This window comes from Lissotriton vulgaris, chromosome 5 (assembly GCF_964263255.1).
Source record: "Lissotriton vulgaris chromosome 5, aLisVul1.2, whole genome shotgun sequence".
Taxonomy (NCBI): Eukaryota; Metazoa; Chordata; class Amphibia; order Caudata; family Salamandridae; genus Lissotriton; species Lissotriton vulgaris.
The window spans coordinates 1,786,232,793-1,786,259,374 of NC_141693.1; the positions used below are offsets into that span (position 1 = coordinate 1,786,232,793).

Sequence of the window (26,582 nt, forward strand, 5' to 3'; positions counted from 1 at the left end):
GAACCCTAAAAAGGAGGACATGTGAACAGTTGCTCGTTTTGTAATATTTGCTGCTTCTTAATGCCATACTGTTATTTGTTTGTCACACTACTATATACTCTCAAGCGTACACACACACACACGCACACGCACACCCACACATGCACACACACACACACACTCTAAAATCTACTGAGTGTTCTGATTTTCTCCCTTTTCTCTCACAGAAAAACAGGCGCACACACATGTTATTATTAAGTAACAATGTTCTGAAGCTACATGAACAGATTTGTTGCACGCACAGCATACAACCCACAACTTTTTTTTAGCTGTGCATCATTGATGCCTGGGCTCGGGATAGGATTTTACTCCAAAATTGTCATGATTAGACTAGAAAACATTAGTGTAACTGTAAGTATGTCGTTTTGGGTAGCTCTTCTTCACTACTTGAGTTTGAACCTAGGGGCATGAAAGGTTTTTTTTTCTAGAAAAAGAGAAATGCAACCTCTGTGCATGTTTTTTTTGCCATCTGTGTACTCTTTCACCAGGCGACAATCTAACACTTGCAGGATTTGTCTGGAAATTGTTAGTGTAACCTACATGTAAGTAGTTTTGGCTAGCTGTTCCTCAAGAAATCCTCAGTTTGCACTTCTGGTCATATCATGTGATGGTAAGCCTAATATTCTCAGATTCTGTCCACAAAAGATGAATTGTAGCCTACTCGTGTGTAGCCTTGACTATAAAACTTTGCATTATACGCCTAGGGAGGGGAGCCTAAGATTTTCAGCGTTTGTCTAGAATCGATTAATGTAACCTGCATGGATGTAGTCCTGCCTCATCGCAGGTTCAAGCATGTTATGTGGTGTTTACCATCAACATTTCAGGCCTATTTATGTGATGGAAGATTGCACCCAACCTTTAGTGGAGTGTGTGGGATGCACTGTTAAAACCCCATGGCCGGGGAATTGGGGTGGATAGAAGGCTCGGCTCCCGCTGAACCACAAAGTTAATTGCCACATTACTCAAGCGTTTGGCACTTCCTGATTCTTCTTGGATAAGTTGGTAAAGTAACATGTTTGCCTTTGTGGCTGTGCGAAAGCAGGGCATGCCCCCGTATGGCCCTCATTCACCATTGCCTGGAAGGGGTCTCAGGAGCGATGGTTAAGTCTTTTTTTCATGTCTTGACTCCGCACCATCCCTACTCTTTCCTTCCACAAAGAGAAGCAGCTCCTGTCCTGAATAAAAAGATGAGGGGAAAAAACGGCTTTTGCGAAGGCAGATGATTTTGTTGGGCTGTCACTCAATATCCTAAATAAAACTGCATTACTGACTGACTGCACGTCCCAACCAATTTACACACCTGATGGAGAGGGGCGGGGTGAGACTAAAGCACTTTCAGAGAATAGTCCTCTGGCACCTGATCGACAGTGAAGGTTCTGTCTAGACCCTGCACTGTTAATCACAGCGTGACACACGGCGGGCCCTCTTAGACCCCTGCAGTCTCAGGCCATTCACATGGGCGCTGCTGGAATCTCCAGCAGCGACCCTGCGCAGAGGCTTGGCGGCTTACACGCTCCTGAAAATTCAGAAGTGCCGGTACTCAGTACCGGTGAGTACCGGCCCATTTAAAGCACTGGGTGTATTAGTTCTGGAAGGCCTTGCTCCCTTTCCGTTCCAGCTGGTGAACGGCATGACGTTCCGGAAACGGCTAATTTCTGAAAGATGCTGCCGTGACGCGTAGGCCCCTGGGATCACGTGTTCTCCCATGCACCTGGGCTGCCCCGATTTAGTAGTAACCCGCCATTTCCTGCTTCTTCCTAGCAGCCTGGCCTGACCCTACGCTTAATCTTACCTCACCTTCGTGTGCATTTTGGTGTCACCAAATTTGTATTAGATTTGAAAGTACAAATATATATATTTTATCTTGGGTCCTTTGTTTCATTCTTTCATTATATACCTAGGAAACAGCCATATAATATAGTTGCAGTTTTCAGTATTTAATGGCATGGCAGTGGCCTCTCTCAGTCCATAGAATCAAATGAACTACCCTTTGTGTATTGTCAATAGAAAATGGCCAATCCTCGAACACATTGTAACGTTATGCTAAACAAGCATTTGCAATGCAATAGGTCTCGCATTAGTTAAATGCATAGCTATTGGCGTTGCAAATGTAAAAGTAATATGGTGGGTTAACAATTTATTTTAACTTTATTTTTTATTTATTGACTTTTGTAGTAAGGGTTGTATGCCCCGGAGCGTGCCTCCATTATTGCAAAGGTAAATACATTGAAAAAAAAGTTGTTTGTCTGCTGTATTACTTTTACATTTGCAAAACCAATAGCTCTGCATCCAATTAATGGGCGACCTATTGCATTGTAAATGCTTCTTGTGTCCGTCACTGAATCCAGGTAAAGAACACATGAAAAGCAACCTCCAGGACTGGACGTACACCTCATGCTGCTTTGCTCTACAGTCTAGCGCCTCCTGACCCCATCATTGAAATAGCGCTTTGAAGAAAGGTGTCCAAACTTGGTCACCGTACCCTAGCATATTGTTGGTTGAAGCTTTTATTCGATATGCAAGATATCTTGTAAGCGTACACAGAATACAGCAATTTACAAAACTAGAAAAAACATTTTTAAAAAGCAATATTGAATGTACATTTAAGAGAGATAAAAGGACATATAATGCCAGAATAAATTAGCTAAAAATGAATTCAACCGCTATTAACAATCTCTTGCATCGGATCAACCAAAAATGCTTTAAAAATTTGGCTACACCACAAACAATGGGGGGGGAAGTGTCCGTCATTAGGATGCGAAGGGCTACCAGATAACTACGCGTACCCATATTGCGACAAAGGGGTTTGAGCCAAAAACTCCTGGGTTTAGCATAGTCCGGACATTCGAACAGGATATGCGCAATAGACTCTATCCTAGTGGAACAACGGGCACAAGAAGGGGACGTGTGTGCACCTGATTTCCACTTTGACACCAGGGCCCCAACTGGAAGGGAGCCCACTCTGAATTTAAAATACAGTGCTCGATCAGCTGGAAGGGTAATTAGGTCCAGGTAAGGCTCGTAAACTACTGCATCTTTTATTGTTAAAAAGGCAGCTGTAGATTTACAATGTCCAGAGTTTATAACTAACTGGTCCGCAACCCAATTCCAGTATAGACTTTTCAGAACCTCTTTTGGTGGAGCCGATCTTGATGACCAACAGTCCCCCAGCCCAAGTTCCTCCAAAAGTTTTTTGGTGTCTCTCAACCACTTAATCTTTGGCCAACCGCCCAGGCTCATTATCTCAGCCAACCCTTCAGCATAAGATTTTAGCTCATCACCCCTCCAAATACGTGTCCATAAGAGAAGTGGGCGAAGCCGGGCTTGGTCTTTAATATTCTTACAGCCTGTGTCCAACAGCACAGGCACTGTTGGAGTGCTCGGAGGGATGGCGATTAAAGATTTCAAGAGCTTGCTCTCTGCTGTTGCCAGGGAATCCAGACAGCAATGCCCCCACAGTTCTGCCCCATACAAGGCTGATGTTACTCCCTTAGCCTTGTAAATGTCAATTGCTGGGGCAAGCGACCTCCTCGATGATGCCCGGAATTCCCTCAGAAGGGCACCTCCTACTCTCTTGTGGTTCAAGACCATCTTGGCAATGTGAGGTGACCAGTTCATGCTATCCGTAATCCGAATTCCAAGGTAATCAAATTCGGATACTTTCTCCAAGGGAACAGAATTGAGAATAGGTGGGCGGCCCAGTTTCCTTGGAGGGTTTAGGATTAAAAACTTTGTTTTATCCACGTTGATTACTAAGCCCCTTGAAACATAGAAGTTCTGGAAACGAGTTAGCAGCTTCTGGAGGCCTTGCGGAGTCTTTGAAATCAAGAGCGTATCGTCCGCAAAAAGTAGGGTTGGGATGCGCACTCCCCTGAGACAGGGAGCATCGGCTGGTTCTTGCTGGAGATATTCCACCACCCCATTCACATATAGTGAGAAGAGGGTGGGCGCTAGGACGCATCCCTGTCTCACACCCCTAGACACTGGGATTTTCTCTGTTAACTCTCCATTTCTTCCCCAGCGAACCTGAGCAAAGGTGTGGGCGTGAAGGCTAATAAGGAGGGACAAGATGTAAGGAGGCAATCCCAGCCCATAAAGCACCCTCCATAACTCCTCCCGGGGAACTAGGTCAAAGGCAGTCCTCAGATCTATAAAAGCCAGGTATAGACTGCCCTTGCCTAGCTCCACCACCTTCCAGCCAAGGAGTGCTAGCCTAAACACCTGCTCTATCGTCCCCATTCCTGCCCGAAACCCTGCCTGGAAGTCTGATAATATTTTATTTTCCTCCACCCAATGGAGAATCCTACCAAGTATAGCTTTACCTGCTATCTTTTGGGTGGAGACAATGAGGCTTATGGGGCGGTAGTTCCCCGGAATTTCTCTGCATCCTTTTTTATATATCGGGACCACCACCGCCCCCTTCCAGGAATCGGGCACTGGCCCCCCCTTCATAATGTCATTAAGGAGTGCAGCAATAACCCTTCCCCACGCCACTGGATATGCCCGCATGAGATCCCCCGGTAGGCCATCTGGACCTGCTGCCTTCCGGGGGGCTACCCACCCGATTACCTTTTCGATCTCTAAAGGTGTAAAGAGATTATAGCCCTGGGGTTCAGATACTAGTGGGGGGATCACCCTGACATTTAGTTCTCCATCCGCCGGGAGGTATAGAGCCCCAAAGTGTTTTACCCAGCTTTGTGGGAGAATATTACAGGGTCTCATAGCTTCGTCGGGCCTGTTCCGGGAGCCTACAAGGTTCCAAAAACCCCTTGAGTCTTTGCTTTTGCTAGCAAGGAGCAGGTCCTCCCAAAATTTCTCTTCCCACTCCTTCTTAGCAATTTTAAGGGATCTATTGTAAGCCTTCCTTGCTTCCAGTATATTACGGTGGGATTTGAGTTTCACTGCCTCTACAAGTCTTGATTTGTGTACCCTACATATTTGCGTGTACCAACCGTTACCTTGCTTTACACCTCTTTTGTTTCCTGCCTTACTAGAGGGGATGGTAAACACATTTGTCAGAGCCTCTACTAAAGAGACAAAGACCCCGCTAGCCCTACCCACCCCTTCCGGGAGAGACCCCAGATTTCACAGTGCTTGATCTAAAAGGGTTGAGATTTCTCCAACCCTTTCCTCCGAGAGGACCAATTTAGCCCATTTTAGACGCATTCCACAGAGAGAGACTACCGACTCATCAGGGGGAGCTACTGTGGGGTTAATGGAACCCTTCTTAGGAAGACGCCACCACTGGGCCATGGTCAAGGAAAGTGGGTTGTGATCGCTTTCAATCGTCGGGACCACAACCATGTCCCTCACTTGGCTCCACAGACTTATATCTAATAAGATATAGTCGATTCTAGAAGTGTGTCCTGGTCTATTATAGGTATGAGCCCCCCCCTATCTGAATTTGTCCTCCCCTTCACTGCCCTTAGATTTAGTTCAAGACTCAGGGTGTATAACTGTAACGCCACCTCTGACCATCTCCTAATGGGTGGAATCTCCAGGGCTGGGATCCCTATCTTAGCATCCTCCTCATCCTGGTCTAGGGCAACACCTGAGCCCAAAGGCTTGAACGTGCAGTTCATGTCTCCCGCGACCAGGATTCACGACTTGTGTGGAGTTGTGCTCAAAAGGCTCTCCAGAAGAGATAATACAGTGGACTTCCTCCCGCCCTTAGTCCCTCAGGCGTACACGTTATAAATATTCAGTATTGTTTGACCCCTGGGATCTCTTAGAATGATATTTTGGATATCCGGACAGCCTGTCTGTGACTCCTCTATTCTGCAGTCTAAGGAAGCTGCTACCCATATGAGCAGGCCACCCGAGGGGGCGTCCTCTCCCTGATTCCGAGATTAGCGCAGGCACAAAGTAGGAGGAGAATCCCACCCTATGTACCCACTCCAAACTCCAAGACTCCTGGAAGATGCATATGGCGTGCTCATCAACCAAAGCATTCCAGTCTGGGAGGGCCAACTTTCTCACGATCCCTGCGACATTCCAGCTGAAAACCTTGAAGACTCAGTCCGTCACAGCTGGTGTGTCGCTGATCGCGAGAACACTACTGTCCGCAGACCTCACAGGAGGAACATGCAAGTTAGTGTGTGAAGTAGTGTGGCTCACTGGTTAGAGGCGGCAGACCTGAGAGCAGAGGACGGCCCGGGACCAGGGTTCGATTCCCGACGCGGCAGGTTTCTGGACCAGGGTCAGCGGACTCGATAATTCTCTCGCCTCGGTGCCCACTCTGATCAGCGATCACACTCGGCAACTCTGGGCATTAGCTTGCCTCATCTTCACTAACGGCCCCACCAGACCGCCGGGGATGCCTGGTCTCACCCTGGAGATACCCATTAAGGGACCATCTCTCAGGGAAGCCAGGAAGGGTTTCGCAGCGGTCGAAGCGCGGAGATACTCCTCCGGGAGTCGATCCTAGCGCTATATAAAACCTGCAATTAATTAAAAACCTGCAATTAAGTTACAATCCAAAGGAATGGGCAGAGAAACTACCGAACCACTGTCGCTTGCAGTTGAGGGTGAAGCTATTCGGGGTGGTGGTGCTATCATTGAGCCTATTCTATTGCCAATTACTATATCTGTAACAGCAATTTCCCTCGTATCGCCCCCCTCCAGTCAACAACTCCCTGGCCCCCACGGGGGGTTCAGCCCGTTGTACCCAAGACCCCCAACCCAGCGTTGGTCCCAGTTTTGGCCTAAGCCAAGTGTACTAGGGCCCACCCAAGGCGACATAGCAATTGGCCTGGGGTAAAAAAAGGTTAAATCCACTACTTTAACCCCTACCGCATCCATGCTTTTTATAGGGCCACAGATGGTGCTCACTACTCTCGGATCTTGGAAATTTATTATTACACAATCCCCCTCCTGTGTTTTTTTCCCTTGGCCTACCCACCCTACTCTGCGGACACTTAAAATTAGCCCATCCACACCAGTCGGGATTGGCTTATTTGACTTTAGCCAGTGGATACACTTGTTTTTAAGAGACTGGTGATTCTCCAACTGGTCTTCCTTCAGTGGAGGAACGTTTACTAATACGGCAACAAAAGGGTGGCAGTCTGGTGGGAGATTAATGGGGGGGGGGCCGCTGTGGGAATTTGCGGGGGGCCACTGTGGTAAGAACTGGGGCTACAGGTTGAGGGGCAGTTTTGGCGACCGTTTCTGTCGCTGCTCCCTCGCCTTTGTCTTGTGTACCAGGTGCTTGGCTAACTTTAACCTTCCCTCTGCTTACCTGGGGCTGCAATTGTGGAGTTGGTTTTGGTGTAATTTTGGCAACCTCAGAGGATGTTACCGTTCTCTTATGTTGGGGCCCTACTTTTGATGGGGGAGGAATTTTAGGTACTGGAGCTTGCACTCTGCTAGTTTCAGCCTTATTTGTCCTATTTGGAGGATTAAAGTCCGCCTGTAGTGGCAAGGAAGCTGCTGGGGGCACTCTCCCCTTTAATCCCATGTCCTCGTTCTCACTCACTCTTTTAAGCTGTTTGATTGTAGATTTAAGTGAGAAAAAAGCATCTAGGGTAGATTGCTCTAGTTTATCTATTCTAGCCCCAGACCCATAACCTGGGTCAACAGGGGCATCAAGGGACTGTTTACCCTCTCCATAATGCTGTCAATAGTCTTGGGGTCAATAAATGTGGGGACATTAACAGCACTATTACTAGGGGACGGACAGTTATTATAACACGTGGGTGTGTCCACAGAACCCCCCTCCACCCCAGCCTTATCCTCTGGGACCGGCCCCTTTGCGTCTTTCCCGCCCTGCCCAAAAGACTTTCTTGGACGCTTATAGAGCGCGGCCTGTCTCACCAGCCTACCCTTATTAGAGCTGGCTGCCTTTTTGTTTTTGGCCCTTTTACTCTGCCCACTTGAGTCATATACAGATGGCACCCCAGCTAGGTTTACTGTGATGGGAGCGGGTGGAGTTGGCAATAATATCTGAGATGTACCTTTATTTGGGGGAGCAGGTGGATGTGATGTACTTGTGCCACCCTCTTCCACAACGCCACTAGGAAGAAGCGCAGCCAAATGTTCCAACCTATCTATATTTTTCCCTATTTCTACCATCTGGGGGGGGGGGGGGGGGGGGGGGTCTATAGGGCAGTCCGGGACGACATGAGGAGCAGATTGGACCCGCTCACAAGCCGGTGACAAGGCCTGGGCTACAGCCCCCAGTGAGGAGCGTCTAGGAGGGAGATAGACCTCGGAGAGGCGGCGTTCGGACATGGCAATCTCCTTTTCAATGACCGCCGCCACTCTGGTTATAAAACGGTCCATAGTTCCAATCAATGGGCTCCCACCAGCAGCTCCCCTTTCTCCCTCACTCCTGAGTAATCTACCAGAACGGGTTGACATGGTGAGAGGTACACCTTAGGAAATCACACGCAACCCACCAGGGCCCAGGGCTGGATGGAAGAGACGTGGCCCAGCCCAGCCTCTGTCAGCCCCTGACTGCCACAGACTGCCCGCCCTTTGCTCAGGCTTCGCTCGGCGTCCCGCTCGCGTCCCGCTGAGCGTCGTGCAGATCGTGAAGTAGGGACGTTGCAGGCGGGGGGGGGCGTGTCTGGCAGTGGGCGCGTCCGTGCGCACCTGTGGAACGCAGGGACTCCTGGACTTCCGAGTCCCTGCTGCACGCGCCGTTGGTGTTTTCCTGCTCCTCCCGGTTTCTAGCGCCTCAGCAGCAGCGCCCCTCACTGAAGCCGCGAAGCGGCACCCGCAGAGCGGGTGCGGCGAGCGGCGGCGGCGGCAACAGCTGGTCCCAAGGGCAGAGGGCGAGACAAAACGCTGCAACCTCCGGAAACGCACCCAAGTAGATCGCTAGGTTCTGGTGTCCCAAACAGCGAGAGTAGCACACGCCTTTTGACTCTGGCCAGGCGGGGGGCGTGTCTGGCAGTGGGCGCGTCCGTGCGCACCTGTGGAACGCAGGGACTCCTGGACTTCCGAGTCCCTGCTGCACGCGCCGTTGGTGTTTTCCTGCTCCTCCCGGTTTCTAGCGCCTCAGCAGCAGCGCCCCTCACTGAAGCCGCGAAGCGGCACCCGCGGAGCGGGTGCGGCGAGCGGCGGCGGCAACAGCTGGTCCCAAGGGCAGAGGGCGAGACAAAACGCTGCAACCTCCGGAAACGCACCCAAGTAGATCGCTAGGTTCTGGTGTACCCTAGCATATGTAAAAGGAGTGGCAACACCATTTGCCCAGTACTCTGGAGCTCAAAGGTTATTCCTAATGAGGAGATAAAACGTCGAGATAAAATCTGTCCCAGTCAGCAAGCTCCTGATTTGCACAGTAAAGCGGCTTTTGTGCATCTTGGCAATACAATAACACAAGCATTGGCAAAGTCAGCAAGTCAGGCGTCGCCTGCTGATATATTAAGAATGGCGCCCGTGTTGCTAATGCTAAAACTTTAGCACACACCCAGGACGAGACGGCAATCAGGAGCAAGCTGCCTCCATGCCTTAAAACCAGGAACGGAAGGGGCTTGGACCCTAATGTTAAAGTGCGCTGTTCTTATAAATAATAATAAAAATAAAATACAGATTAAAAGGATCAAGTTGCAAGAAAAATAAAGGCGCTCAGCCGCTATAGTTCCAGCGGGCCGTGCTGCCAAAATTTAAAAAAATTACATCGAAGAAAATGTACAAGCAAAGCTGCGCCATTGCAGGAAAGCATGTCTGGCCTGCAGTAGGAGAAAATCATTAAATCAAATAGTGCTGTCCTGCTGTAAATAAGCTATACAGTGTAGCAACAGAAGTAAAAGGGACAGTCCTCGTGGGAGATTACAAATGAAAACAAGGAGGTACTAAGGACTAACAAGCCTATTAACGAATCATAAGCCAGCATTTCCAGCAAAGCCTATGAAAAATATGGCTGGAGAGTGGGCAGAGCTTCAAGTCCATACCTGAATACAGCATGCCTCGCAGAGCAGCCCATGCGCTGCCAAGGCTCGACTTAAAAAGGACAGTGGCGGACATACTGTTTTGCTTAGTGTATGTATACTTATAAACCGGAAGCAAAAAACAAGGATGTTGTCGGAAAGAAGGCGACGGGCAGCAGAAATCAATCACAACTTTTTATCTGGGTTGCGATCTATTTACACTTTTTGCAGTGCTGCCGCCTGTTACCCTGAGTAACAAAATAGCTCTGTGGAATGGCAGCCCAGGAAAAGTAAACACAGGGTGTTGTGAGACTAAATAATTTGAAAAAAACGATAGGCTAAAATTTCACTGTAGAAAGATCACTGGCATATTATTTGCCGCCGTGAAATGCCCATGTTAAGCACTAGCAGACGCTTGCCTATCAATGCCGATTCAAGGTCATTCTGTGTACTGCATACTTTACACGAATAATGCGAATCGTGCAAATTCAAAGTCATTCTGTGCGGTTCCTGCCTCACATTAACAGCGTGTGGTGTGCAAGTTCAACTTTGTTCTGTGTTGTAGGTCCATGCTTCACGCTGATAAGGTGAGTATGCAGGTTCCTGGTCATTCAGCATGCAGCATACTTCACACTACTACCACAGAGTACCACCGTGTCCCATGAAAAGAGGCGGAACACATACCTTTTTACAAGTGCTACACCCCAGGCTGCTGTTGCTGCCGGCCTGTTTGCTGGTCCTCTCGAGTAAGAACCCAGAGCAGGTCATCATAATATAGTGGCAGGTGGAATCTGGTACTTGATAGAAACTGCTCAGGCACAAATGTGTCTATGCAGCACCCCCATACCAATAAGCAGCCATTCAGCAGTGCCCCATAGGGAGCCATGACGAGGCCATTCTATATATGATAAGTTGTGCCCTGATAAAGCAGTCGGTGCTGTTAGTGCACAATAAAAAGAGAACAAACTCAAAACATTCTCTAGACACCATTTTGCTTACTAATATTTTGGAATGTGGGAGCTCGTGCCTTGGAAGAAGATCATGTGCAGGTCATTCAACGTGTAGCAGATCCCATACAAATATGGCAGCAGGTGAAGAATCAGATGCTCAGGGAGAGAGGGCAGCCATGCACTGGTATTTGAGTATATGACTCTTCCTTATCTAATATAGCGGCAGGCGCACTCTAGGGGCGCTGACAATTGGCGAGACTTAAGATCATTGAATAACCCATGTAAATACGGTGGTATTTAGGGTCTCGTGCTTGAAAAAAGAGGGAGTTTGGGAAGTACGAAAGAGGGGTGAAAAATGGAAAGAACTGTAATGGTGACAAAGGGAGAAGGGCATGATCAGTAATGGAAAGAGACAAAGGCGTTCAGAACTAGGCAGACAGCACATCTTCTAGTAGGGGAAGGACCTCTGCAGCCCGCACTTCCAGATTAATTAGTGTGTCGAATATTAAAGGGGGAGAGCTGCGCTGGTACTGCAGCCAAAAGCTGTAAATTACTTGAAACGCCAATAAGTCATTAGGCACCAGTGGCGGCTGGTCCATTGGGGCGTTTGGGCGCCGCCCCCCCTGTTTTCTCGCCGTGCGAGAAGGCAAACAAAGGTAGTTATTACCAGTGATAATAACTACCATTTGTTTCTGCCTTGCCTTCTCCGCATGACGAGAAAACAGAAGTTCCTGTGTGGGAGGTGTTACGCGAGGGCAGGGGGGAGCGGCTTGCCCACTGTTCGTAATACTGTCTGTTTGGGCTGCCTGAGAGGCTACCCAAACAGACTGTATTTACACAGTAGGCAAGCCGCTCCCCCCTGCCCTCGCGTAACCCCTCCCACTCTCCCTGCTCTCTGTATGCTGCTGTGCTGCAGCATACAGAGAGAAATGACGTCAGTAGGGGGCAGCCGGCCGAACCTATCACAGCGCTGTGCTGTGGTGGAGGGGAGGGGAGGCTGCCTGCAGCCTTCCTGCTGCGTCACGACGAGTCAACACCACGGAATTTCAAACAGGACGACGGCGCTGCGGGAGTCAGGACCTGAAGGCGGGAAGCGGAACCTAAGGTAAGTGCAGGGCCCCGGATCACTGGCGCTGCTTATTCTGCTAAATGATCGGTGTAAGTTTCTAACTTGTAGCTCCGAGACGACAGCACCATTTTCGCTGCATATATTAAAACGGGGAACTCGTAATTTAATGTTGTGGTATTAATGTTCCTCCAAGGTCAAAGGCGGCCACCGTAGTGTCAATTTCATTGCACATGCATCCACGCTGATTTCCGCCAATACAACTCAGAGAGCTTGTTCCCTTCTTGGCTTACACAGTCTCCCAGTGCTCTTGGACCAGGCCACAGCCTGCATGCAGATCCATCGTCAGCTCCATCTCGCTTCAAACTCTGATCTTTGTCACGTCACGCAAGCATTTATTTTTTCAGCATAACCAGAAATATGGGGTCCGTCCACCCTTTGTCAGGGCAGCAAACTTTTCACCCCTTGCATGGATATATTTCATCCACGCTTCTCCCCGACCCCCTCGCCTATGGCAGGAGCAGCGCTGAAAGTTTTCCCCCACCAGGACACTTTTTTTCTATTCCCTTTCCCTCCTGCACCTTTCCACCCCCTCCTCCCCCCACACACACCTCTCCGACACCCCCCTGTACGTGCCGCACATCAGACTCGGCCCTGAAGGAACACCAAATACCAAATTGAAGCCTGCCCAGTAAAACCAGGCCAGGACAGTCAGCTCCATTCCGAGGGTATTAACTCGTAACTGCGTGGCACTGGCAGGGTGTTACCGCATGGTATTGGTAATGTCCATGGCATGATGGCAAACATATGTTTACGTTGCACTGAGCTAGTGAGTGAAGCTAGAGAGCCTGCCCCGCTCTTAGTAGCTTGGTGTGGAATCTCCCTCCACTGTAACAAAACATTTTTCCGAACGGTGCATTTTACTGTATAATTTCTGTTATATTTTTGCTCAAAAGCCTCATGATGTTCAGGCAGTTTTGAAAGTTAACTAATGAAATAAAATACTTCAAAGTCTGTCACTCTGTCTTTAAATCCACCTCTAGGGGGTTCAGGCTACGCTCGCTCGCTACGGTGCAGTGTGATTATCTTTTTACGCCCCGCCACTTTCAAATGTCACCAGCCGCCACTGTTAGGCACCATAATAAATGAGAAATACTATCAAAAGATGATCCTGTGCCATTTACCTTGCTTGCCGACAGCTCTTCTTCCTTAACTGCTGCTCCTGGCTTCTGCTGTTGTGTATTGGGGAGGGGAGAGGGGGTGTCATGTGAGTCCGGGATGCAGCAATGCTGGAAGGCATAAAGGGCTCTGCTGTATGAAAGTGAAAGCACGGTATGGGGGAAACGGCCACTACAACGCGGCCGTTTCCACGGAAACATTAACCACGCATGCATTACAACGCATGCGTGGTTACCACGAAAGCCTTTACCCCGCATACCATTACTACGAGGTACGTAGTAAAGGCATGTGTGGTAAAGGGTAACAAAAAAAAGGGGGGGCTTGAGGGGGTCTTCCCCCCCAAATAATGAAACTCACCTCAAAAAATGTCGAGATGTGCAGGCAAACGGCGTCCTTTAAGAGGAAACGGAAAGAAACTTCTGCTTCCTCTTAACGACGTACGACGTCACCACGGAAGTATTAGAGGAAAAAGCTATGCGAAGAAAACCCATTCCTTTGCAACGCATGCGTGGTAAAGGCATGCGTTGCAACGGAATTCGTTGTAAGAACACATATGGCGGTATGTGCACTGTTAATAAAAGGAGAAATGGATGTTTGTAAAGTAGTTAAGGCCAGACACACAGATAGAAACAAAAGTGCGACTGCCATTTTACATATTAAGTGCAGTCTGCACGCTACAGTGAAAGCGAAAGCCCGCATGGCGCATGAATGTTCCAGGAAAGCATGTTGTGCCTACAGTATGAGAAACTCATTAAAGGAAATAGTGCTTACAGACTAAATAAGACCTACTTTGTAACAACAAAAGTAAAAGTGCCAGTCCTCATGGGAGGTTACAAATGAAGACAATGCGGTACTAAGGAGGGACTAGCAAGCCTGTTATCGAATCAGAAGCTAGCATTTACAAAGGACAATGACACAAGCCAATGAAAAATATGGTTGGAGAGTGGGCGGAGCTTTAAGTCCATACTCCAATACAGCGTGCCTTGCAAAGCAGTGCCTGCGCTGTCCAGGCTCAACCTAAACAAAGGGGGAGGTGGTAGTAAAGGGTAGGCAATGGTGCAGTTCAATGCATCATGTAGTGATTCCCCTTTTATACTATCATCATCATCATAGTACTTCTTAAGTGAGGTGCACACGTTTGTAGGTTTCGAAGCTTCAAATAAGGAACCACAACTGTATTTGCTACACCCATTTTCCATTGTCCCAAGTACCTGCTTTTGAAAGGGACACTGTTGTGTTCAATCAACTTAAATCAATCAGGCACTCTTAAAATGGAAGGATCCATACAAATATGGCTGGTATCAGTGCAGTTTATTAATTCAGTTTCATTTCTACTTTATACAGGCATACTAGATCAGTCTAAAAATATTGGTAGTTTTTAACTCAATCCCGCAAAAAATGTACTGATAAGAGGTGAAGCAGAAGTACCGTAATTGCTACCATTCTGGCTAGTAATTCCTGTGTCTGCCCTGAATGTTCATATGGCCGGGATGCCCGCCACCCCCTCCCAACACCAATTCCCCAAGGGGAGGAGACAGACACTGGTTTGAGCTTTTGGAAGGCGGGGGGGAGTTACCCCCCCGGCCGTATTTATTAAAATATGAAACAAAATTTAAAACATTAAATTAAAACGTTTCATGAATTATGTACAATTTTACTTTCGTTACATTTTTGATGAAGACATGTTCTTTGGCTAACCTTAACAGCTCTCTAATACAAAGGTTTCCTAGCCGAGTCTAGCATCCTGAAAATGTATACATTATAAATTAAAATTGTACATCCTAGCATTAAGGGCCAACGGCAAGGTCTTAACCGGTGTCAGATCCCTACTACCAAACTCCCGCCCTCACGGTGTGAGTGGCGCATGCGCAGATGACTTTACCCTCGTTTCCAACTGTAACTTCCCTTGTCGTGGGGGCTCCCTCTCACTCGACGCCATCTTAAAGGTCGTCCGAGTCCCCGTGTGAGATATCTGTAAGAAGGACAGCGTGGACTCCCCCCCTTCCCCACACTCTCTTCCGCCGTCGCGGATATCCGGCCCCCGGGAAATTCGTAGGAGGGGCATCTAGCCGTCTCCCCCCTGGGAGGGGCCTATGGCTGTCTCCCCCTAGGCGACCCATCCGTAGTGGGTGCCGCCTACCCGTGGAATGGGCCAATGGCCGCCTCCCCCCGGGCGCTCCCATCCATTCTGGGTGGCGCCCCCCCTAGGGACCTTGAAATTACTGCTCACCGATCATGACCTTACCGCCACAGGCCGGATAGTTGACCGACTATCCGGCCCCCCACACCTCCTAAAGGTCATGCCTCCTCAAACCCCTTAGCCATGCTATAAAGTCTCCTATGAGTAAATCATTCCCCTCCCTGGACAGGTGAACCCCATCATTCAAATAAAAGTGATCACCCCGAATACACCCATGTGGAATGCTATGCAGATGCGCGGAGCGAAACAGTTTCCCAATTTTATTGTTGACCCTCTTAACCGAATGGTTCAACGCTGACACAGAGAAACCCCCCCGCCAAACTTTCCTGGGAATCATGTGAGACCAGGCAATTGTACACCCCGGGAGCCTCTTAGCCAACCAGCTGACTGCCGACAAAATGTGTTCCACCAACACTCGTCTTCCCAGTCTTACCAAGTCATTGCCCCCCAAGTGTACTATGACTATAGATGGCGGTGACCTTTGCCGCCCTAGAAGACCCTCCACAAACGATTGAAATTGGTCAAAACAGAGGCCTCCCTTCCCATGGAAGGATACTCTAAACCCGTATTCCCCATATGCGTGAGTCGCGTCACCTGCCATGAATACTTCCCCGGCGCGCCTCACGTATGAGTGGCCCACAACCCATACCACTTGCTCTCCAGTCGGTGATCCTCGACCGCTGGTCCTCCGGTGATGGGTTGATCCCAGATTCCGCCCCGCGTCACAGGCTCGCAAAACTGTAATTCAAGCAAAAGACAACAAGCGTGAGTGCATTTCATCAGTCTTTTACAACATGTGCAGCCGCACATACCTTTTGAAACAGTTCGAGGACCAACGGCCTAGCTGTTTTACCTCTTCTGCACCCAGACCCCGAGCCGTAGCCTCAGTAGCGGCCCCGATTCTGAAGGAGTGGGTCCCAAAATCGCACGGGTCCATGCCCGCCTCGGCGATTGTCAGTGCTAGCACCCTCTGAAACTGAAATCTCGTCAGAGGGGTGCCATCTTTGTGCCTAAGCAGGCTCCCTCCCCATGTCGCCGGCCTCTGTGCCAAGTATTCCTCTAAACACTTTATCGGACAAGTGGGGCACCCTCGAGCGCGCTGCACAACCACACTATCCCCCACAGCATCCTGGCCTGTCTTGGACCTAGCTATCGAGATTAGCATCGAATCACCCCGTATTTGCACGTGATCCCTGCAAAGGCCTCCCTCCATATCTTTCTTGTTCCTCGCCACGAGTTCGCTTACCCGCAAGGCCCCATGAAATGCCACGGCGAAAGCTGCCCGGAACAGAACTGCTTCAGAAGGGGAGGAGCATGTCTCATCCAGCTTTGCTAAAAGCCGAGACAATCTCTCTAAACCAATCGGGTGCCTCGTATCTTGTTTGCGACCCTCCAGGCGTTGCCAGCCGCGAAGCGCCTTTCTGACTAAAAAGGAACCCGTTGGGTCCCTTATACCGTGGAGCTGTGCCATGAATGATATGGACGCCCTATATCTGTTGGCGGTCGCGGCTGATCGGCCTTCTTTGTGCAGTGCTACTAGGAACCCCAGGAAGGATTCCTCCTGCCCCCAGCTATGTCTCCCTGCCGGGCCCAAAAAGGCGCAGTAAGAACGAAACGCTCCCTCATAAGCCTTCCTCGTCCTGGGCGCTAAGCTGGCTGCCACGAGGTCTTGTAATCCGGGGCACCGATCAGCCACAGTGCATCGGGGAACGGTGCCGCCACTAGGTCCACTGTGGGTGGATAGCCCCTGAAAGCCTGCAGTACACCCGGCACATGTTTTGCCCTGAACTGTACATTCAATCTCATGCAACGTAACACAATCTCTTGCAACAGTCTCAAGATCCACTTGCAGCGGGCCGCTTGCTGATTGATGCACTCAACCACAGTCATATTGTCCGACCAAAACACTACTGATCGGTCCCTGAAATCGTCTGGCCATGCCAACAGAGCCACCCAAATGGGGAACAGCACCAAGAACCCAATGTTACCTGTTAGGCCACTGGAGTGCCACCACGTCGGCCATACTTGTGCCGACCATCGGTTACCAAAGATGGCGCCAAATCCCACGCTCCCGGCTGAATCGGTCCACAAACCCAGTTCGTCCGATGAAGCTGGGGGTTTGTTCCACACTACTCGAACGTTGAAGTCCGCCAGAAATGCCAACCAAATGCGCATATCCTGGCGAACCTCTGCCGACAGTCTCGTGCGGTGGTGTCCCTCCTTGAGGCCGACCATAGCTTGTGCAATGGAGCGGGAGAATGGGCGAGCCATCGGTATTACTCTCAAGGCAAAGTTAAGCTGACCCACTGTTCGTTGTAACTGGTGCAGGGTCACTTTCTCTTTGCCTAGGCATTGCGTTAAGGATGCCCTGAACTTGGCCACCTTCTCCATTGGCAAACGGAAGCATCCCTCCACTGAGTCGAGCTCCAGTCCCAGAAACTCGAGTGAAGTAGATGGCCCCACCGTCTTACCTGGTGCCAATGGGACGCCAAACTCCTGCATGAGGATGCAGAAATCCTGCAGTGCCTGTGCACAGTTCGCATTGCCTGCCTGCCCCAAGAACAGGAAGTCATCTAAATAGTGCATCACTTCTCCATGTCCTGTGGCCTTAGTGAATGCCCATTCTAAAAAACAGCTGAACATCTCAAAATAAGCACAAGAAATTGAGCAACCCATGGGCATGCATTTATCCATGTAATATTTCCCTTGGAACGTAAATCCTAGCAAGCGCTGATCCCGTGGGTGTACCGGGAGCAACCTGAATGCCGATTCGATGTCCGATTTCGCCATCAGAGCCCCAGGGTCCAGGCGATTCAGCAGGGTCAGCGCATCGTCAAACGATGCGTACCGGACTGAACAGATATCCAGATCAATGGCTTCATTCACCGAAGCGCCCTTCGGGGCCGACAGGTTGTGAATGAGTCTATACTCCCCTGGGTCTTTCTTCGGGACCACTCCCAGAGGTGAACACACGAAATCCGCCACCGGCGGGCATGGGAAGGGTCCTGCTACCCGCCGCAGGCTGACTTCTTTGGTAATTTTTCTGGCTGCCACTGCAGGGTTGTGTTGGACGGATAGCTGATTTTTACAAAAAGGAGTGCCCCGAAAATTTCCTGCCGGGATGTTGAAGCCATATAAGAAACCATTCCTCAACATCCCGGCGGATATATGATCGGGGTATTTGTTCAACCAGGAAGTCAAAGCCATGATGTCAACGGGTGAAGGGGATTGTTCACCCAGCATCACCTCACTCTTGCTTGGACCCCCCCTTTCCTCCCGCACCACCGTTCTTGGATCTACAGCTACTCTCCGGGTGTGAGGAGTTCCCACAGCCCGCACACGCATGCCGGAACCTACACATTCCCTGGGGTCTGTTACAGTTTCCTCTGTTGAAGCCCCAACAGACCCCGCGCTTGCCGCCATTTCCGCCGGTCTTGGGCTGAGATTCCCCACCGGCGCTTGCTCGAAAGGGCTGTGCTGGCCTTTGCTGAACTGTCCCAGGCCCGCTCCCGCCCGGCGAGGACGTACCTGCCGCTCCAGGCAAGAGCTGCCTGTGCCACGATACTGTGTCGAGGCAGTCCCATGTCAAAGTCGCATCAAACTCTTTAGACTTTCAGAATTGCATGTCATATCCTTTCCACTCATTCCCCCCGTACATGTTATGAAAATCCATGATCCTATTCTGGTAACAGGATAGCTCGATCAAAACTTAAGGCTTACCCTCCCCCGTTACTGCCGTAAATATCGAGAAGGCATTCACCCAGTTCGTTACGTCTCGTCGACCCTAAATTCCGCCATCTTGGCCCGCCATACGCTGGGGTGCCATAGATCTTTCTGGGTCTTTGCGTATTCCATCTCACGATGGTCGGTCAATAAAGAAAACATATTCACATACTTGTCCCCCCATATCATTTCCTTGGTGGCCGCTGGGATGTGCTGGGCCACCCTCTCACGCCGCGAAGGCACTGAACTTTCCCCCACCATTGGCAATGGGTTCTTACCAGGTTCAACCGCCGTGTCTGTTGTCTTTTCCCGGCCAACCGTGGTTGCTCCTGGCGCCACCTGTGGGGAAATAGAAGGAACATTCACCGTCCCGGCTTCCCTCGACTGCCGTAACTGCTAGATTATTAATCTTGCCTCCTCGGCTGGATCCTCCCCAGCCACTGCCCCCCCTGCTTTCTTTTTAAGCCAGGGCAACACTGCCGCTAACTGAAGAGCCAGTTCCGGGGGCATCTGATCATCATTAACAGGGGTAATTACAACCGGGATTGGTAGACCCATATCCGGACTTGGTACCGGGCTGTCCGCCGGTGTGATGGGGGCGGATGGGGGCACCTCAGGAACCGGAACCTCCCCGGAAACCGCCCTCCTCTTAATACGCTTCCCCCTACCCTCAGGGACGACTCCCGACATGGCCGGGCCTATTACCTTCTTAGGGCGGCCTGAGGGGTTGTTCTGGGCCGCTAACTGCTTTTTAACTTCGGCCAAACCTCGACCGATCGAATCAACTTTACCGAGTTTCCGGTCCATGATTGCCATTCGGTTCGACAAGGTGCGCAGTACCTTCTCCAGCTCGGAGCTCTTTCCCGCTTTTTTGCCGGCCATAGCTTTGTTTACTCCGCTCAAGTCGATCAACGAGGTCCCAGATCCTTCGAACTCTCGATAACTGAAAGAGAAAAAACAAGATTACAAGTTCTCAAAATTGCCGCTTGTTCCGTCGAGGGCTCACGAGCAACGAGTGGTGCAGCCTTCAGAGCTCTGGAACAAGAGGACGCTTCTTTGGATTCCCGCTCTTTTATCTGTCTGCGGGAGGGCGGGGACCCTCCTCAGGTACGCCCACGGGGCGCGGTCTTCCGGGTGGGTGTCTAGGACAACCCCTTCTGGGCGGGAAGGGCGTGCACTGGCTACGCCGCTTTGGGCATACCAGCCGAACCACCCCCCCCCCCCGCCCAAAATGGTTTCCCGGGGGGATCGGGGCACCCATCCATACGTTCGGGGGGACCGAGTGGTCTTCCCTTTCCATTCTTTTGTTACTTCTGATCTCTCCTAGACTGGTTGGTACAGGAGGCGTCGAATGTAGCACAAAATAGTTTAAAAAATAGGGCATACCCGAGAATGAATATGAGTCAAACGAGTCCTGGAATGGGAACCACAGTCATTTACTTTCACCTAGCTCGGGCCTACCTGTTTTATTGCATTTGCAAAATACCTATATTCGCTATTAATGAGCACCCTATTTAAGTCTTGCATCTTACTTCAGACACAGATGCGTATGTTTGGTAAATAAATATTGTGTTATATGCCCAACTTTTTGTTTGTAGAATCTGGTCCTCTGCTGCATCCTGTTGCTATTGCATACCTTGCAAAGTCATGGAGTAGCCTTATTTTAATGATACCATGGAGTGCGGTGAGTGAGTATTGCGACGGTAGGGGAGGAGATGTCTATTTTTACCATAAACCTGATTTCCAGATGAACCTAGCTTAACGTGCGGTGAAACTTGATTTTTAATTCTAAAAGTTAAGGCTGTGTTTAGGGCATCTTCTTCCATATGGGCCTAGAGTCACCCACAGCTGAAAATGGACATCCAGTTTTTGCAAGTACTTGTGTTCTTCCTTGTCTGTGTAATTCTTCAATTCATTGTGGCTGGCCTTCATACTTCATCAACTAATTTCCGGAAGAGCTCCTAGTTGACCCGGGATGCCTTGGCAACAGGATGTGATCTGAGCATATGGAAGGACCCAGACGTTTGGATTTGAGGGATAATTCCTGCATGGGTGCTATGGGGTGGACCTCAGCACTTTTGCCCATGGCTGCTTGGCCGATGCTGCCAGCACTGTAGGAATGACCCTAAGCTTGAAGTGTGACAGCGGGAAATTTACAAGCATGACACTGTACAGATTAATTGCGCAGCATAACCACATTTCAAACCATGAATAATAGTTTGGTTGCTACAGAAAAATAACATACCAGTGTCAACCAGATCCCGTGCTGTAAAATTATCGTTTAATATCTTTAAAAAAATATATATTTTGACAAATGTTATACTGATGAAAAACAGTAGCTGGTAAGTTTGCCCTCCTCTGAAATGTGCTTAAATGTTGTTCAGACCCTGAGGTTTCTTGTTTCCCTCATTTTAAATGCTATGGTCTTGACCTGGGGGTTTTGCACAAGTTGTAAAGAGGATGTTCTTTCTTTCTTGTTTCTAGGGGTAAGCGGAGGTTGTGGCCATGGCGCAGTGGAATCAGTTGCAACAGCTGGATACCCGCTACCTGGAGCAGCTCCACCAGCTGTACAGCGATAGCTTCCCAATGGAACTGCGCCAGTTCTTGGCACCATGGATCGAGAGTCAGGATTGGTAGGTTACTGCAGTAAAATTATTGCAATACTGAATATTCTCACAGACTATTTTTTTGGTGTGATGTTCTACAACTTTAAGTTGTATGACTATATAGTCAATTAAAATGATAAACAAGTCCACAAAGCTAAATAGGCGCATATATAGGCTTCTAATGTATACACGGTTGTGACTTGTCCGATATTTAGGTGCACTAGCCAGGATGAAGCTGATTGTCCTTAACCAGATACCAGCACTTCATGTTATATAATACATAGTTATCTAGAGCCATTTGGCCATTAGCAGGTCTTTGCAGCACCAATAAGGTCTGCCACTTTCTGACTGTGGTTTTGAAGATTCCATCACAGTTCAAAGTCTGCTCTGTTTAAGACTTGGGATTTGCAACGTATCGTTCGCAATGTGTGGCTTCGGTGTAAAAATAACAGATGTTATTGTTCATGTATAGGCATCAATGTGGATGGAGGTCTTGCTTGGACACTAATGTGTAATCTGTGTTGGTTTGCCTTAAATGGAGATAGTGGGTAAACATCAGTCTGTCATTATTTCATTGTAATTATTGACAGGGGTTTAAAGAATGAAACCTATTCTTGGAAAACAGCATGTCTTTCCTTCTGAAAAAACACCTTTGGCAACAACCCTTTTTATTCACATTCTCTTCCTGGCTTACTTCTTGAACATTTATGTGCAGATGATGAAACCAAACAACAAGATTTGCTGGCTATTCAGGTTATTTCACTTGGTCACTCTAGTTTTCCGTGGCTCAAGCTTTTCCAGAAGTAGTATTCAATTTCCCTTTTCCTGTCGAACTGTACTCCTTAAATGTTTCAACAATGTGCTCCCATAACAGGGCCTATGCTGCTAGCAAGGAGTCCCACGCCACCTTGGTGTTTCATAACCTCCTGGGCGAGATTGACCAGCAGTACAGCCGCTTCTTACAGGAATCCAATGTCCTCTATCAGCATAATCTCAGGAAGATCAAGCAATTCTTGCAGGTAAGAAATCCCCCAATTTGAAACTGATGAAGGTTGTATGTTTAGGATTATGCTGATTCCATGATGCATAGGTGAGATCAATACATCATTCTTGCTCACATACGTTAACTAGTCTATTTTAGCTGATGCAGTGACTAGAATTTTTGCAAATGTCAGTGTCTTATGTTCACGAACTGTACAATGTTGTACTGTTTTCTGCTTCCTGATCAGCATCATTTTCAATAATTATTCCTGTATCATGATTAGGTGAGTTGTATCTCCAGGGATACATATGTAACCTAGAAGAAATTGGCATTTATAGCAGGAAGATATTGGCAGCTCATTTCTGGGTGACATATTATAAATACTTTTTTAAAATATGTAAACTGTTGCACAAGATTGATACTAGATCTGCGTGAGGTGAATATTTATACAGCTCCAGTGCATTAATTTATGCCGCTACCACTCTTGAGTTGGTATATTGGGGTGTCAGCAGTGTAAGACCTAAGGAAATCTGCATCCTACTTCATAGTCCATAAAAATGTTACAGAAGAAGGGTTATATACATGTGTGCTATTTGTTATATAATACAGTCGAATATTGCCTATTAGTATTAATTGGCATCCCTGTGGAGTTTATAAGAGGCACTACTGGGTGGCAAATTACACGGTAGATTATTTCATCAGAGGTTATCACCATCTTGATAATGTTGAAAATATTGTCTGACATGATTATACATTTTTTTGTATCTAGACTACTAAAGGAACATTACATCTTAATGAAGATTGTGTGTATGTACTACACAATATCTGTTTGTCGAATACGTGTGGCATGCCATAGCTTTTTTAGTCTGCCTGCTAGGAGTCGATAACTGTGAGGAGCATTCATTAATTTAGGAATTGGCATCTCTTTATTTGTCATCTGAATGGTTTAATATCATTGACCTTCTAGGTCAGAACAGAAGAACTTCAGTGCAAATCCTGGCATTGAATGTTCTGCTAATCCTGGCATTGAATGTTCTGCCGCCACAAACAAGGCTTTTGGGCCACTGGGACCTTGATGACCTCAGCTGGCTCAGATGGGTTCCTGCAGAGCTGAAACCACCCCAGTTACCTGTGGCACTCTCCATGCCGCCATACTTTTGCCAGTGATCCTCAGCCTATTTATGGAATCCCTTGGGACCCTACTCTCGGGGAAATGCCATTCGTATTCACTAGTGGATGACATCCAGCTGTACCTCAAGGCCATCTCTGGATTTCATATTTCCCTTACTCACCACCATTCATGCATGTATGTCTAAGGCTCACCTGAAGCTGAAGTCCACCAAAAAAGAATCTGTTTTTAGTTCGAACCTAGGCAGCGCATGCGCAGTCTCTTCGAGACATGCTGTCTTCACTCTGTGGGCTTATAGCCCACCAATTTACTTTTTATTCGTCCCTTCGATGGACGTTCAAAAATGCTTGCTGGCTAGTGGTTAATCCTTCCTCTTTGTCTCTCCTTTTTAGGTCTCGCCTGTCGATGCGCATGCGCATCGAGCTTGCGAGACTATGGGGGCTTAACCACTCTTTAACTAACTTGCAAGGAATCGTGGCGATTCCTTGCAGTGCCCGTGACTTTTAAGCTCAATGCGCATGCGCATCGAGCTTAAAAGCGCGTGCACATGCCCCCAGCCGCCTGCCTTGCCCACTCTCTCTCTCACTTCCTCCCCCAGCTCCGCCCCCTCACTTCTTGGTTGCACGGCCGCTAGGCCGTGCCTCCCCTACTCTCCTCCCCCCTCCTCCTCCTACTCTCCTCCCTCCTCCTCCTCCTACTCTCCTCCCCTGCCTGCCGTGTCGCACCTCTCCCCGCTCCGCCCCCTCCCCTGCAGCGCAGTCCAGAGACACCAAACAGATTTTTCAATCAGACTTTGAAATTAAATCACAGCAGCAATTTACTATTAAAACAATCTTAGAGCCTGCATTTCTGACTTCTTTTGGGCGCGCTGAAAGGCTGCATTTTCAGTTATTGCGGACATCACATTCAGAATGATGTTTAACTTATGCAGCGCTCTGACACCCTCGAGGTGCTAGCCTTTACACATGCATGCATACACACAGCCCTCACACATACAAGCATACACGCGCCCCTCCCCGCCGCACATACGAGTACACTGAACACACATCTTATGGTGCACACACTACCACAGAACTGAAGGCGCTAGCCTTCACGTGCGCATGCATATACACCGCCTCAAGCATTCAGGCATACAGGCGCCCCTCCCCTTCGCACATACGAACGCACATAACACAGTTCCTACGTCTCAGATACTAGCGCATAAAGATACAAACATCCGCCTTCCCTTCAAGCCATACTAACCTCATCAGTGGAACTTAAAACTGCAGGTGACACCGCAGGGCTCCCCCTTCAGCATAGAAACGCCGCGCCATTGCTGCTCCTTTAGCCCGGCACTCCGTGGGCGCTTGCTTCCATTAGAAAATGGAAGTCCCGCCCTACTAGTTTCCGGCAAAAGCACGCGCACGTCTTGATATAAAACTGGTTTCTATGCTTTTTTTCGAGACTTGCAATTCCCAAAACACTTTTACAGCAGCATTACTCATCAAGTGTTTGGCACAGCATCAGTGCAGCTTATACTGTATGCCTCTAACATTCATGACCAGGCAAACGCGTTTGAAGAAAAAGCTTTTATAAATGCTCCTTGCACATCTATGCTCCTGCCTGCCACATTTGCATTGAATAATGATGAGATGTTATACATAAACTAATCATCTATAAAACTTGTCTGCTGGCATAACTTCAGTAGCGATAGTTCTGCCAGTATGTTAATTAACTATACAAATGCCAGTAATAATCGTGAACAGCCTTTAGACCGCAGCTTTCGTGCTGGATGTAACGGTAACCAAACAAAACAAACTTGTTTTAATTGCCAGCCTAATTACCAGCATATATTCATCATGCTTCTTTAGTTGATGAAAAAACATGTAGAACGGTTAATTATGCAGACTCCACAGTATGAGTCTATATCACAAACACTTATTCAGCTTTCAACACTTTTTCAGCAGCCTTACTCATTTAGTGTTTGCCAAAGTGTCACTGCAACTACTATTTTGTGCTTTTTACATTTATAAGCATGCATATGTATTTCAACATTAAGCTTTTACCTACCACACTTTCATTGAATAATGACAAAATGTCACATAAACAGACTAACCATCTATACAGAGGTTAGATAAAATTGACTTTTTAATGACCATGCTGTTTTAAAGCATTACAAGTATTAGTAGCTTGTGCATCCTCTTCATATATTCGCTCAAAAAATGTCTTTTTTATGACAATGCTGATTTAAAGCATTATAAGTTGTAGTCATTTGTGCATCCTCTTCATATATTCAATCACTATCACATCTTTCTACCCTCACCCCTGTCACATTCTCACCTCCGTAAAAAAAGTGTCACCGTACCTTACACAATCCCAACAGTAACAGCTCATACTCTCGCAATACATGAACTCACCCTCATTCCTTCACTCTCCCTTACAAACACACCCTTTACTTTCACACCTCTCTTCCACATACAGCTTCACACGTCTGTCATCACACACCCTTACATATTCATAGAATGATTTTTAATGTAGAAGCTCCCAACCCACGACACATATCTCCCAATATGCACAAAACTAGCGCTTTGCGAATGCACACAATAGGGCTGAGAATGCTAGTCTGCAATTTTTAGACCACCCTTAACTTATGAATACCACACACATACATAACACCACACACATAAGACCACACACCACACACATAAACCACACACACATAAACCACGCACACATACACCACGCACATACCACACGCACATACACCACACACATACACCACACACATACACCACGCACATACACCACGCACATACCACACGCACATACCACACGCACATACACCACGCACATACAC

General features: G+C 48.4%; 1 protein-coding gene across 7 annotated transcripts in view; it reads left to right on the forward strand.

Moving 5' to 3' along the window:
* Positions 1–26,582, forward strand: part of STAT3 (signal transducer and activator of transcription 3) — a 378,615-nt gene that overhangs the window by 103,706 nt on the left and 248,327 nt on the right. For all 7 annotated transcript variants that reach the window (XM_086924116.1, XM_086924122.1, XM_086924118.1 and 4 more), the window contains 2 exons: positions 21,514–21,662; positions 22,510–22,654. In XM_086924116.1, the coding sequence (XP_086780242.1) occupies positions 21,535–21,662; positions 22,510–22,654 (273 nt within the window). In that variant the 5' untranslated portion in view covers positions 21,514–21,534. The remainder of the gene's footprint in view (positions 1–21,513; positions 21,663–22,509; positions 22,655–26,582) is intronic.